Source organism: Leishmania panamensis (genome assembly GCF_000755165.1).
Source record: "Leishmania panamensis strain MHOM/PA/94/PSC-1 chromosome 3 sequence".
In the NCBI taxonomy this organism is placed as follows: Eukaryota; Euglenozoa; class Kinetoplastea; order Trypanosomatida; family Trypanosomatidae; genus Leishmania; species Leishmania panamensis.
The window spans coordinates 127,583-141,918 of record NC_025876.1 but is presented as its reverse complement, the minus strand read 5'-3'; the positions used below and the strand labels follow the sequence as shown (position 1 = coordinate 141,918).

Sequence of the window (14,336 nt, the reverse complement as noted above, 5' to 3'; positions counted from 1 at the left end):
TTGAAACAAACAAGCAAAAATGAGAAACACCACGCGCAGATGCGGGGCCGCCAAGGCAGCCCCAACGCTTGTTTGCTGGCCAAAGCGCGTCAGGCACCCACTCGCATCCGTACACACACACACACACGCACTCCGAGTGTCGCTGCGCGTGAGAAGGCAGACAACGATGCGCCTGCGTGTGTGAGCCTCTGGGCGGGACGCTTTAGTCGAACAGACCGAAGCCCATGTCGTCATCGCCCTCCTCCTCGGGCTCCTCCTTCTTCTTCTCCTCCGCCTTGCCGCTCGCTTCCCCGGCAGCTGGCGCCGCCGCGGCAGACGTGGCCGTCGGGGCCTGCGTGGCAGCCGCTGCCATCAGCGCCTCCACAGACTTCTTCTCCAGGAAGCGGGCAAAGATGATGGGCATGGTGGGGCGTACACTCACGCCGGCAGCCTTCACTGCCGCGGCGATGTTCTCGGCCGAGGTGGGCAGGCCGGCATCGCTCAGCATGAGCGCGGCATACGTGCACGCGAGGGTCTCAGTGGACATGATGATGCTGAAGGGTATGTGCAGGGGTGGGGGTAAGGTGCTCCTGTAATGGTATGCGTTCCACAGACAGCACCGGTAGAGAGGGAGTGACAGGGGGGGGGGGGAGAGAGCGGGAGATCAGAGTTGAGGGATGAGGAAGGCTGAGACAATCGAGAAGGGTGCACGTTTCATCACGGATACACCTGTGCACACGCAGACACACCGAGAGAGGTAGGATGGTGCTGCTGCTGCTGCTGCTGCCCTCTTCCAACCTAGTGCTGCTCCACTCTGGTGCATGCATGTGCGTGCCACTCCGCTGTGACGAGACTCACGTACGCTATCCCCTCTGCTGGAGACACACACACACACACGACAGCGTCACTGGCCTCTTCTATTTTCCTCTCTCTCGTGTGTGTGTTTTTTTTTTTTGGAGGGAGTCGAAATCGATGCTGAGCAAAGAAGCAAAAAAAACTCATAAAGAACACTCGCCGAGGGGCACACACACACACACACGCGCGTGCGCGCATATGTACGACTGTGCGCGCTGTGCAGTGCAGTGCAGTGCAGTGCAGGGGGTCCTCACTACCATCACGGAGTGCATAACGCCTATCCGTCTGCAAGAGAGAGAGGGAGAGGGAGAAGGGGAGAGGGGCGCATGTCGGCGCATACGACTACGCTTTGATCCCATGACCGTCGCTAGCCAGGTAAGAGGAGAGGGGGACAAACAGGCCCATCTCTCTACTGGATACATTCGAAAAGGGGGGCAGAGCCCAGTCAGTACCTCAACGGCATCACCCCCCTGGCCCTCTCTCATTGTTTCATACACCAGACAACGATGCGCCTGCGTGTGTGAGCCTCTGGGCGGGACGCTTTAGTCGAACAGACCGAAGCCCATGTCGTCATCGCCCTCCTCCTCGGGCTCCTCCTTCTTCTTCTCCTCCGCCTTGCCGCTCGCTTCCCCGGCAGCTGGCGCCGCCGCGGCAGACGTGGCCGTCGGGGCCTGCGTGGCAGCCGCTGCCATCAGCGCCTCCACAGACTTCTTCTCCAGGAAGCGGGCAAAGATGATGGGCATGGTGGGGCGTACACTCACGCCGGCAGCCTTCACTGCCGCGGCGATGTTCTCGGCCGAGGTGGGCAGGCCGGCATCGCTCAGCATGAGCGCGGCATACGTGCACGCGAGGGTCTCAGTGGACATGATGATGCTGAAGGGTATGTGCAGGGGTGGGGGATTAAAGAGAGAGAGAGGGGGAGGTGACAGAGACAAACCAACCTCAGACTGCAACAGTTATGAAGGGGGGAGGAGGAGGAGGAGGAGAGAGGGGGAGGGAGGGGGGGCCGTGGCACGTGGGTGAAGGAATGAGGTGGGGAGTGGGGCACGAGTGTGCGGATGAATACATGAGCATAAAATGACCGCGTCGTTGCGGGTCGCAGGTGAAAATGATCGTTGTGTGGCGTGATGGGGTGTGTAGGATAGCCCAGGGAGGGAGGGAAGGAGAGAGAGAGAGGGAAACAAGAGGACACGCACCCATTAAGCGATGCGCGGAAAGGAAAAGAGGGAACGCGCGGTGCACCGCGGGGGAGGGCGAGGGGTGGGGGTGGCATCACGTAGGGTGTGCGGACACACATGTATGCCCTACACATACACGCGCCAACGTACACGACGATGATGTGCGGCGCCACCTCCTGCACGTGCTGGAATAGGACAGGGGGCGAGGGGGTGGGGGGGGGGGCTGGTCGCAGCATCCATCAGGGGAGACGAATCTGAGTGGACACTTCCCCGCCGACTGCGTGGCGGTGGTGTTTTTTTTTTTTGGCGAGAGAGGAGGCCCATTCACCCTCCTTCTCAGCTCTTCCTCCACCCTTACACCCAATTCACCAGCGAGCTTTTACACGCACGAACTCCGGTGCCTCTGCTGCTCGTTGTTCGGGTTTCTGTGCTTAACGTTCGGTTCTGTGTAGATCTGATGTGCAGGAGAGGAGAAAATGCACCCGCGCAGCTCCTGCGTCGACACCCACGCCTGTTGCCAGACGAGATGGCGCAGCAGAGGGGGAGGGGAAGGGAGGGGAGGGGAGGGGAGGGGGGAGGGGAGAGGGGGTGGAGCGGACAACAGGAGAAGCAGAAGCGAGGAAAGGCAGCGCAGAATTGCACTGAAACGCGCCCTTTTATGTTGTGTACCACACAAGCGGTCGCGGAGCCCGTCAGCGCACGCGCGCGCGTGTGTGTTCTGACGTGGCGACGTAAAAAGGGGATTCGATTAGGGCGGGAGAGGGCGAAGGCGAGAAAAGGAAGGAGAACAGCGACGTAAACAACAAGAGGTGCAGCGGTGTGGTCGGCTGCTTCTCTCCTCTCTCCTGGTACTGAGTCACGGAGATGCTGCCGGGGATGATGATGGCGGCGACGAGGTGCCGATAGTGTTCCGACTGCTGCTGCTGCTGCTGCTGATTGTGGACGCGGAGCAGTGCAGCATGTTTGCATCGTAGAGGTCGTCATCAGTCCCTGCGTCCTCCCCTGACCCCTCTGTGTTGACATCCTCGCCGTCGTCAGAGCTGGATGTGGAGGCAAAGGTGATGAGGCCAGCGTCTCTGGCGCGTAGTCCGGGCGGTAGCACGCCGTAGAGATAGTCATAGCAGCATCTAACGTCGTCGCTGTGGAGGGTTTCGGCGCGCGCAATCCGCTCCTCCTGACGAACGTCCGCGACGCGTAGCGCCAGCCCTGCTAGAAGGCCGCAAACGCGGCGGATATCGCGACGGTGCAGCGTGTTGCCAGTGTTCACCTCGCCGACATTGAGCCACTGCGGCCGCCGCGGCAGCCCACCTGAAAAGTAACTTGCCTTGACGGAGGCACAGTGGTTGGCTTCCTCCTCATGCAACATCGTCCCTTCTTCGGGGGTCCACTCTCGACAACGGCGGCTGTGGCAGTCACCATTCATCAGCGTTTGGTGGCTGTCACTGCTGCGTTCATGAACGGCGCTTTGCGCGGGTGCCCGCGGCGGCGGCAGCAGCCAACGACGAATCAGCTGCCGGCACGCTCCTTGCCACTCGGGTGGAGGAGCAGGAGAGGGAGGGCACTGCTGTGTGGCTGCTGTGGCTCCTCCAGCGGCGCTCTCGTGCGCGAGAAGCGCCAGGGGCGGGATGCGACGCTGCGGAGGCGCCAGCAGTTCCTCTTGGGACACGGCCACGAGGACGTCCACCAGGCCGCTGGCGGCATCGTGTGCAACGCTCTTCGCGTGTCTAGGACGGAACTGAGGAGCGTCGCCAAATTCTGGAGCTGATGAGTATCGCGCTTCGGCCACAGCCGTGCCCACTCGCTCGAGTTCGTTGATTCTGGCGAGATCGCTGTTGACGCAGCAGTGCGTCGTGGCCGTTGTTGTTGCGGTTGTCGCCGTATCCGCGGTGACGGTGGAGCTCGACACGCTCCCCGGCGGTGGGGAGCGGGCGGTGACGGGGTGCACATCCGCGGTTGTCGGTGATGGCGACCACCACCTCGGCCGGGTGTCGTCGCTGCCTGGGTGCGCGCTTCGTGCGTTGCACCACGGCAGCGGTCCAGAGACCCCCACAGCGGCGGGGCGTGGGCGTTTTCGTGGGTGACGCGACGACGACGGCGACGACGCGGCGGAGTTGGGCGCGCCTTGCCGCCCTTTGGTTGGTAAGACGGCACGTGCAGCACCTCCGCGGCTGCCGTGACGCACGCTGTGCCCTTCAAGCCGCAGCAGTCGCAGCAGCATGAGCGTGTACACGATGCTCTGGTCTGCGGCTGTCAACGCATCCATGCGATCGGCAGACGCATCCCCGGCACCGCTGCCGCTGACGTAGCCTACCACGAGCGGCAGTATGTACTTTGTCCACAGACCATCCACCGTGGCCTGCGCAGAACATGACACTGACAAGGGCGACGCAGCACCATGGTGGTGGGGTGCTGTCGTTGAGGCCACCACGCCAGCTGGCGGTGGCTGCGGACGCGACAACAGCGCCATGGCCTCAGCATCATTCAGCTGCATCGCACCGTAGCACACAAGACCGAGGAAGACGCGGTAATACGCGTGAAACCCTTGCGTTGCAGCGTGCGAAGGCGCTGCGGGGGTGCTGGCGATGACAGCGTTGTGGCTGTGCACGCTACTCGTCGTGATGGCCATGCCGCCGCCGCCACTGCCATCACGGCCATCGCCAGCGTTTCCCATAACGCTAGCGCAGGCGCCCCCTAGCACCGCCTCTGCCTCGCCCATCAGGAGCGCCGTCGTGTCGAGGAGCGGTGGCAGCAAGGTTAGGAGCTCCAGCAACGCCAGCATGTCGGTGACAGCAGTCGATGTCAAAGAGCACTGTCGAACGCTCTCTGCCGTTGTACATGCGACGAGAGGGTGGCGTAGCACCCACTGAAGGGAGTGCACGGTGGCGTAGTTGACGTGGGTTGACCATTGCATGGCCGCAGCACTGACGGTAATGTGGGCGGTCAGGGTGTGCGTGGCAGGGGTCGACGACGGTGACCACCACCACCGTTCCCACCGCTGCAGAGGACCTTGGGTGAACTCAGCGATGCCTCGGTAGATCCACGCATGTGGCGGGAGTACCTGCGCGGCTTGAGGCACTGCGTGCAGCGGAGCAGAGCAGCCAGGGTGTTCGCGTTGGTGTGGTTCATGGTTCGCCGAAGCGCAGCCGCGCTGCTGAACGCTGCCGTTCTCAGGACGCACCTTGTCACAGACGCCCTTCAGCAGTCTTGCGCACTCGCACAAGTCCTCATGAGGCACGGCACCGTCGCTGTCGTTGGCATGCGCACAGATGAGATCGAGCACCACACCAGGGTTGTGGGTGATGAGGAACTCGTGCAGTCGGTCCGCCAACCCAGCAAAGCACTCCTCCATCCATGCACGAGCGAGGTGGTGAACAAGGTCCAGTATGGAGGGGCAGCGAGCTCGCCAAACGCCGGCCGTGGCGACGGTAACTGCGGTGGTCGCCGCATTACCGTCCACAGTGTCCCTCGCGACGCCACACCACGGCCGGCTCAACAGCTCGCTCAAGTCCCGCACGTGCATCGGAAGGCGATCGCGAACATGTCGGCAAAGGCGCTTGTTGGCCGCATCGCCAAAGACAGCCTCAAAGAAGACATGAAACTCGTGCAGCGCGGTGGCGGCACCGTGAGGGTGCGTGGGGGTGGAGCGTGGCGCACCGCCACGCACGGTGTGTGGGTCAGCTCCTGCATTGTGCCTTTCCTTTCCGCCACTGCGAGCTTTAGTGCCTCTTTCCACCGCTGTGTCCGTGTCTACTGGCGCAGCAGCAGCAGCGGTTGCCTGGTCGAGTGCTCGCGCGATGGTCTCAATCAGCGTAAAGGCGCCCGACGTGAGCGCGGCGAGCAGCCGTACACTCGTCTGCGCCTCGGGCACCCACGCGGGCCAAGCGATGCGGTTCAGCGGCGCTGCGGAAGCGAGGCCACGGTGGTCGTGACGCGGGTCAGCGCAGGTATCGCGTGCCGCATCGCGCCCCGTGGTGTCCTCCGCGGCGTGGATGAGGGACGAAGCCTGGTTTGTCGCGTACATCTGCAGCCCCTCCGTGTAAGAAAAGGCCGCCACCCAGAACGGTGGTGGTGATGGCAGCGGCGGAGCCTCTCGCGGTGAGGGCGTGGGCTGCGCACGTGCTAGCGCAGGCCCCGGTGCGCATGCTCCGCTGGGTCGAGGGCCGCACATGCCATTCCGCTCCCCCTGCGCTGCTGTCGCTCGTGGTAGATGTGCGCGGATATGTGCCTCCAGACAGCATACCAGCGCTTCAGCCGCCACGGGTGGGAGCGTGGAGATGTGCAGCAGCCAGGGAAGGGTGATCCGCAGCTCCATGGACGGTATCGGCACACAGGCAACGCTGCCGGAGACAGCAGGTAGTTGCCGGCACGTTGCCGACAGCGGCGAAGATGGCGGCTCGCAGAACAGCTCATCGCGGTCAAAGCCAGCTGTGGCGGAGTCGCGTAAAGGGCGTGCGCCACTGCTGCCATAGCCCCTTGGACCTCCTCGCTGGTGCTGGCTTGGTAGCGCTGTGGCCATGATGGAGGAGGACTCATCGGCGGGGCTCACAGAGGAATAGCGAGCTCGTTGGTCGAGCGCGCGTGCGCCGGCTTGCGCGCTGTTGCGAATGATCTGACCAGCGCTCCTGCTGCCTGCGAAGGCAGCGCCGTCGCTACCTGCATCATAGGCGTCGATGGCCGTCGTGCCACCGTGGTGCAGCATGCTTGGCGCTGTGCCTCTCAACGGTGGAGCAGTACCCCAGTACACCCGCGTCGCCACCGAGACTGGGGGTGCTGGGCTGTGCGCTGACGCCATCACCGTAAGTAAAGGGTGATCATGGCACTTACTCACTGCAGCAGCCTCTTCATCGTCTTGAGCATTGACCGCCACGCTCTCGTCCTCGCGAGTGCTGTGGCGGCGCTGAACGTTACTGTCCACGCTGTTGCTGGGATGAGAGAAGTTGGTGAAGCTGACGGGTGCCTGCTGAGGCACCCATCCTTGACTAGCATCGTTGCCACACAGCGCCGTCGCTGGAAGCGACAGACTCAGGGGCTCATAGGCCGTCACGCACCAGCGCGGAGATGACAGCAACGACGTGGGTGCGCCGTTAGCCCCGTCCGCTGTCAGCCCTGTGCGTGGTGGCGTGCTACAAGGCGTGCGACGCCACAGAGCGACCTGCAAACCGTAATCACCGTCGCCGATGTAGTCGCGCGGCGCACTGTATGTGCCGCGACCACCACGTGCGAAGAACAGAGTCGATGACCGCCGGTGTGGAGGAGTTGTGCGAATGCGGTCTTGGCTGCGGTCGCCGTCAGCCACGCTGCGCATCAATTGCGGACTGCCCAGAGAAGTCAGTGCGCACAGCGCCTCCACGCGTCTTGGTAGCCACACCCACAGCGGCCCCGGGGATGCGTGAGGCACAGCTCGCACCGCCGTGCTAGTTACATGAGGCGCCGGTGGCGGCACGCCGGACGCACACTGACGCAGCGCGGTGCGGCGAGACGTGTTCACTGTCGCGATGCCGGCCTGGTCAAAGGCTACGGTGCTGCTGTACGCGCGAGTCGAAATATTCGAGAAGAGATCCTCCTCTTCGGCTCTGTTGGTACGCTGGTGCGGCGACGACGGCGACAAGAGCTGCGCAACACGCTGCACCGTCACACCCTGCTGTACTTGCTGCTCCTCTGCGCTTTGCTCCTCGTTAAACAACTCCTCCAGCGCGTGTGCGGTCGGTTCTGAGGGGGACTGCATTGGCCCCTGTCGCGCTCGGTTGTCATCATTTCCTGCGACACCACCATCCACAGCCACCTTCCAATTTGTGAGCGTCTCCCGCGGCTGTGGCAGCACTGACCTGGCGCGGCGGTGGATTAGGCGCGCAGCGGAGTGCACATGGGATTCCTCTAAACACGAATGCGGCTGTTGTGGGGTTTCGCTCTGAGTGTTCACAATATGGGAGTGCTCCTGCGTCCGCTCCACATTGTTTTCGCCATCGTGCGCATCCTCAACCACCCGCACTCCTGTCACGGCTTGTGTTGTCATCGGCGACGACTGCGCCAGGACTTCGCCAATGGTTGGCTCGGCGCGTTGCACCTGCCGTGCCTGACGCTGCTGCTGGCTAATGTGGCGCCACGGACCCTTCGAGATCGCGTCCAGCTTCGGCATCACGACCTCCTGCGTGTCGATCTCTGTGTGCTTGTCGGCGCGCGGACTGCGAGGCGCGGGCAGGGGGGAGGCAGGAGAGGGCGAGCCACCAAGTAAAAATGGAAGAAGAGGAGAGAGCGCGGCGGCGAGTCCGTCGGCGTGTCTGCCTGCGCCTCAAGGCGTGTCGTTCACGGCAGACAGTGCCAGAGGAGTGGGCGAACGACGAGGAAGGCCCAAGGCGGGCCACCACCTCCGTCCTGTGTGGTAGTTGGGAGAAGAGGAGGAGCAATTTATTCAATGAAGAAGGGTCCTCTTTCCACCTTCTCCTGCACGTGCGTGCGTCTGTGCGTGTGCCGGTCTATGCGAAAGGCTGACTGTGTGTGTGTGTGTGGCTGACTGTATGTAGGGTGTCTTGTCTGGGTGTGTTTACGCGCGAGGAGCTCGCCGATCTATTAGAGGGCGGTCACACCGAAAGTGAAAGAGGGGCAGAGCGAGAGCCACCACAGGCTGGCGCTCCATCGCCGTCGTTCTCTGCTCTTCTCAGAGCTAAAGTGGCGGCTGGCCGTATCTGGGCTGGGCTCAGGGTGACGCTCTTTTCCTTTTCCTGGAGATCGATCGGTCGGTCGGTCGGTCGGTCGATCGTCGCGCGCCTGCGGTGGTGGTGGCCGCCTCACGGAGCACCAAAGCGAAACAAGCAAAAAGAGAGGATGGGATGAGGAGGAGGTCGAGGAGGAGACGATGGTCGGCCGCTTGGCCAAAGGCTGCACACCAGGCAGCGGCGGAGAGTGGAGAGGGGGGGAGGGGGGGGCATGAGGAGTTGCAGGTAAGCTACCTGGTTGTCGGGGCCTAGAGCACAACTCTTCCGCTTTTTTTTTTTCCTCAGCTGTCTCCGCCATGGACCGACGGCAGAGCAGGTGCCGATCACGTGTGCGCGTGTGTATTCTGTGCCTGTGTGCTGACAGCGTTACTGTTTTGGATTTCTTACGAGAGACACCCCCGCGTTGCTCTCTTTACTCATCAGTTATAGGCTTGTATTCGACCAGTGCGCGTGCCTCTGTGCGTGGACTCGCGCGCTGCCACCGTCCACCTTCTTCAGCATTTGCTTGCTCCGTGGGACGCCAAGGTGAGCAACCCCCCCCCCCCACACACACGCAACTCTAAGGAGGACCACCGAGGGAAAACAGGCGCGGAAAGACGCCGGGATTGGTGGTGGAAGAAGCGGAAGGCATGTGGGTACGGGTAATGGAGGGCTGAGGCGTGGTGAGAGCAAGATTGCAAGGGAGGGAATGGGCGGCGGTGTCAAGAGAGAGCAAACAGTGAAAGACCCCGCAAGCCAAACAAAACACCCAAGGAAGGGAAAGCTGCAGAGGACGACGTAGGGTGGTAGTGGGGGGGGGGAGGAGGCGTGGAAAGGCGAGGCGATGTGTGTGTGGGTGTGGGTGGGTGTGAGATGGCTGGAGGATCATAAAGACTCTGAAAGAAGGGAAAGGAGGACATTCAAGTAAACCTACGGTAGCGAGCACACGAAGGGGGGAGGGGAAGGCGGAAGACAGCGAAACGGGCTCGGCGCCCCGTAAAGAGGCCCAACAGGCTCCCACACGAAGGGGGGAGGCACACCCACGGTAGGCCCCCAGGGCGCATCAGCCCGCAGAAAACAAATGCGCTGGTCAGACACACACACACACCCACAACGTCACGACCCGCAGAGCGGCAAAATGTAACATATGAAGACGGAAGGAAAGAGTGGCGACACGCGCCAGCGTGGGTGTCTCTTCCGCCGCCCCCTTGTGTGCACCGATGAGCGTTCTCGTGAGCCGTCGCGCGGGTCTGGGGAGGAGCAGTGCAAAGCCGCACAGGCCGAGGAAGACGGACATCACTGGCGGCACTTCCAGAAGAGAGACCCAACGAGCGACAGACAGGCGCCAGACCTGAAAAGCGCATAGGAATAGTAGGCGAGAGGGAGACAGACAGACAGACAGAGAAGGAAAAAGCGATGCTGACGTGAGAGAGCGTGGGGGTGACACGAGAGGCCCACAGTGAATACAGAGTATAACTGCAGTGGGAGCGAGGAGGAGGGGGCGGTGACGACGACGGCGTCGTCTTCCACTGCCTCAACAACAACAACAGCGGGAAAAAAAAGAAATGACACGGAGGGCATTAGGCCAATACGTATAAGTTCAACTGAAAGCGAAAAGGGGGTGCTGAGGAGGTGCGGTGAAGGGTGAAAGCGCTTGAGCACACGTGGGCGAAGGAGAGACGGAGGCGGCAGTCTGTGACTGGCCACTGCATATACATCCACGCATACAGACGCACAGCTATACGTAGAGGAGCCCAAGTCCAGCCCCCTCCCTTCCTCGTCGCTCACCCACTACCACTTCACCATTCTCTTTCTTACTTCGCTTCTCACGTTCGTCTGTACCTCTGCCTCGCCAGCAGGTGCTGGTGCGGTGAGTCGAGGGGCGCGCCAACGCCCCACGCGCGTGGAAAGCTGAAGAAGAGAATGGCTTTGCCCGAGAACACCCACCACCAGAGGGGAAGGGGGGGGTAGCAAATAGCGCGCGTTGTTGCCGTCTCCCTTGCCCAGCTTTAGATGCGCGTACATCCACGATTCCATGAACGGGGGAAGACAAGCCCCCCACAGCAGACAAAATGGGAAGAGGAGGAGGGGAGGCGAGGAGGGGGAGGGGGAGTCGAGTAGGCCAAGCCAAGGGGTAACCCAAGGGAGGTGAGGTGAGGAGAAGAGCAAGAGAGAGAGAGAGACTCTCATGAACAGAATATCGGAGAAGCAAGCAGAACGCAGGAGAGGATGAACAATCGCCAAGGCAGAGGTGTCTGTGCGTGAGAAACAGGGTGGAGGGGGCGGCGATGGACGGGCTGAGGCCCCCGTAGTTCACGTCTGCATGGCTCACACTCAGTTTCACCGCTCCCTCCCTGCTCATCACGCCCCCTTCCCGCTTCTCCTCCGTTGCGACATGCAAAGGAAAGGGGATGTGTGAACGAGTAGGGGTTGGTAGAACGGAGGGTGTCCGGGAGGGGGGCGGTGGGGGTGGAAAACTGAAAAGCACCAGTCACAGAGAGGATAAGAGGATCAACCTAAAGCTCCTCTGGTGTGTGCGTACGCGTTGATGCATCGCCCTCTCCCCGCCCCGTACCCACGTACCTTGCCGCCACGTTTTTTTTTCCCTCCACCACCTCTCGCTAGAGAGCTGCGCCGCTCTAGTCGGTTACCCCTCCAAAGAAGCTCAGCAGGGCAGCGAAGGTGGCGGGGGCGGCTTGTGTGTCGGGGTCAGAGAATGAGGAGGGGGTAGGTCAGACACGCGCGCGTGCGTAGGTGTGGGTGTACTGTACGCGTCTCCCTCTGCCGCCCTCGCGCTCATTTTGCTCTCTTTGGGAGAAGCCCTCCTTGCTCAGTCCATCTTGCGCTTCGTGGCATCACGGTCCTGGTGGCTGTGGGCGGAGTTGCGGGTCTGTAGCTGAGACTGCGACGCGGACATGTCCACCGCAGCGCCGCCGGGATTGCACGTGAGGCCAGCCTCGTCTATGCCTGCCACTGCTGCCGCCGCCGACTGCAGGCGTCTCTTGCGCTGCTCGAGGGCTTCTACCTGGTGCTTCTCGTAGTCTGTGCGCTTTGTGAGCGGCTTCGTCAGAAGGAGAGTCACGCACCCTATCACGGAGACAACGGAGGCGCCGATGAAGGTGCGCAACGCCTTGTTCTCCGTTGGCGTGTCGGTCAGCACCTCACCAAAGATGAGGGTGAGCAGGAAGTTCGTCAGGCACGCGCTCCACGTCAGCACCGGTGCCGACGTGCTCTCTGCCATTGGGAAGGTTAGCTCCACAACGTACTCGAACATGAGCGGCATCATGAAGTTCTGACACATCCCTGCGATGCCGCCCCAGAGCACAAAGACGACTACGACGTAGTACTTGCCATCCTCGTGCACGGCGGGGCCAAAGTGCAACAGCAGCGTGAGCAGCACCATTACCACCACTACCACCACCGACAGGGCGCACAAGAGCAGCTTGTAGCGGCGGCCGTAGCGGTCCACGAGTGGCATAAAGAAGGGGCAGACAACGGTGCCCAGAACGAGGTTGAGGAAGCCGATCCAGCCGGAGATGGCCTCGCTGATGCCATACGGGGCCAGCATCTGCGGCAGCACCGTCGCCACACCCCAGATGAGACCCAGCTCCGCGGCAGAGCTGATAGCAAGGAGAATGAAGGACCAGTTGCTGCGGCACTCACGGAAGCAGTCCATCAGCACGGAGAACACGTTCACCGGCTGCACCTCCGGCACCTCTTCCTCGTTCTCCGACTCTGCGTCCTGCATCTCATCCGTGACGTGCGCCACGGCGGTGCCGCGGCTGCTGGAACACTGATTTCCCGTCGTCGCCGCCGCCACGGAGGACTTCTTGACGCCAGCCGGATCGCAGTTGTCCTCCTCGCAGACATCTGCGACGCCGACCGCAAGGGGCTCATTTTCGCTGCTGGTGCGCTTCCCCTTGGGGTGCGGACGCGTCTGATGATCGAGCTCTTCATCCTCGTCGCTATGCGGGTCGTGCAACACGTGATTCAGCGCACGCAGGCGGCGCTCCTCGCAGTTCTGCTGCCGCGCCGCCACGTGGCTGGCGGCGTAGCGCGGCTTCTTGGGGAACAAGAAGATGACGAGCACGAGCACCAGCGCCGCGTAGGTGAAGTGGAACCAGAAGAAGTTGCCAAAGTGGTTCTTCGACTGCTTCGTCGGACCCACAAAGAAGGTCGGGATGAGAACTCCGATGCCGCAGCCAAAGTTGAGCGACGAGGACATGACGGTGTTCGCCACCATGCGCTCATTCTCCGGGAACCAGCGGTTCGAGATGAGCGGCGGCGTCGCGATCGTGAGCACCTCCGTAAAGCTGTTGAAGACCTGCGCGAGATACAGCAGGACCGCATTGGGCCACACGTAGAGGGCGATGATCTTCAGTAGTGCACCGAGCGCATTCGCCGCAGCGGCGATGAGGACGCCCATTTTAATGCCGGTCACCTCATACAGCTTGCAGCTGAGGAAGACAATGACGACATAGGCAATGACGTAGGTGGTGGCGAGGAAGTTAACTTGCGTCGCGTTCATGTTGAAGTACGTCCGCACCTCATCTACAATGGGTGCAAAGGCGATCCACTGCATGGCGTTGGAGATGGAGAGCAGGCAGAAGATCGGCGTCACCGCGAAGCGCCACGGATCACCACGTAATCGGTTCTCCTCGCGCTGCTCAATGTGGGAGAGCGCGCGGGTGTGGGCCGGGTGCAGCAGCGGGTCGGCGTTCTCGTCATCCATCGCGGCGACAAGCGCGGCGTCGTCGACGTGGTTCTCCTCCTCCCACTGTGCGAACGCCAGAACCGTGTTGGATGGCGTCTTGGTGGGCTTGGCAGACGTGGACGGCTGCTGCACGCCGCTTTCCGCGTAGCGGCGGTGCGAGTTTTTGCCGTTTGATGACATTCTTCTTCAGAAGAAGACGAAGAGAGAGAAAAAACAAACCACAACAACAAAAGGGCCCACAGGTGTAAAGAGACGCGATACTGTGCCAGCGCTTATATATATCTATATATAGATGTGCGTGCGTTAATAGGCCTAAACACGAATACCTCCTGGTGGGCGTCTCCTACGACTTTTGCGTCCGAGGTGAAGCCACGCCCGAGGAGAGAACACAGAACAGAGCAGGGCAGCACACACGCGATGACAGACAACCTGATCACCCACGAAACAACAACCGCAGCGCCGAAGAGCAGCCGCAGAAGTGCGTGTGCTTTTATTTTAAGCTATTCGTGTATCTCTTGATGTGTACGCCGTCTACTGTGCCCCCTGTAGGCTTAGTTTGAGCTTAGCAAATCTGCTGAAAGGGAGGGGGTGGGGTGGGGTGGGGAGAGAGAAGAGAAGGACGAGAACGGCAGCGAAGGGAGGGCTCGGCGGAGTGAGCTGGCAAACGCTTGAGCTCAGAGCAAGAGACAGGCACACGAGTACAATAGTAGCGAGGGAAAACGGTGTGTGTGCGTGTGCGTGTTCCTTCTCCTCCTTTCCTTGACTCCGTTCGCTTGTGTTTTGCTTACTGTTGCCGTTGCCTGTTGCGCTCCTTGTGGATGAAGGGAGGACCGCTTCACTTTACTCGCTACTCTGCAGAGAGAGGGGTGTGGGGAGGGACGGGAGATGAGAGGAGTTAGGTAGAAAGACAAGAGAGGC

The 14,336-nt window shown here is 61.6% G+C and overlaps 4 protein-coding genes across 4 annotated transcripts; all 4 read right to left on the bottom strand.

Annotated features, from left to right (window-relative positions):
- Window positions 1-202: 202 nt before the first annotated feature.
- On the bottom strand, window positions 203-526 carry LPMP_030390 (60S acidic ribosomal protein P2, putative; the record flags this gene model as incomplete). The annotated part of the gene is made up of 1 exon (XM_010702680.1): window positions 203-526. One exon carries the CDS (start codon window positions 524-526, stop codon window positions 203-205), a length of 324 nt encoding a protein of 107 aa, XP_010700982.1.
- Window positions 527-1,376: 850 nt separating this feature from the next.
- LPMP_030380 (60S acidic ribosomal protein P2, putative) lies at window positions 1,377-1,700 on the bottom strand (the record flags this gene model as incomplete). Its single annotated transcript, XM_010702679.1, has 1 exon — window positions 1,377-1,700. The coding sequence occupies one exon, from the start codon at window positions 1,698-1,700 to the stop codon at window positions 1,377-1,379; it is 324 nt and encodes a 107-aa protein (XP_010700981.1).
- A 1,168-nt stretch (window positions 1,701-2,868) lies between these two features.
- LPMP_030370 (PTP1-interacting protein, 39 kDa, putative) lies at window positions 2,869-8,148 on the bottom strand (the record flags this gene model as incomplete). The annotated part of the gene is made up of 1 exon (XM_010702678.1): window positions 2,869-8,148. One exon carries the CDS (start codon window positions 8,146-8,148, stop codon window positions 2,869-2,871), a length of 5,280 nt encoding a protein of 1,759 aa, XP_010700980.1.
- A 3,386-nt stretch (window positions 8,149-11,534) lies between these two features.
- Window positions 11,535-13,598, bottom strand: LPMP_030360 (MFS transporter, putative; the record flags this gene model as incomplete). The annotated part of the gene is made up of 1 exon (XM_010702677.1): window positions 11,535-13,598. The coding sequence occupies one exon, from the start codon at window positions 13,596-13,598 to the stop codon at window positions 11,535-11,537; it is 2,064 nt and encodes a 687-aa protein (XP_010700979.1).
- Between the last annotated feature and the right edge of the window lie 738 nt (window positions 13,599-14,336).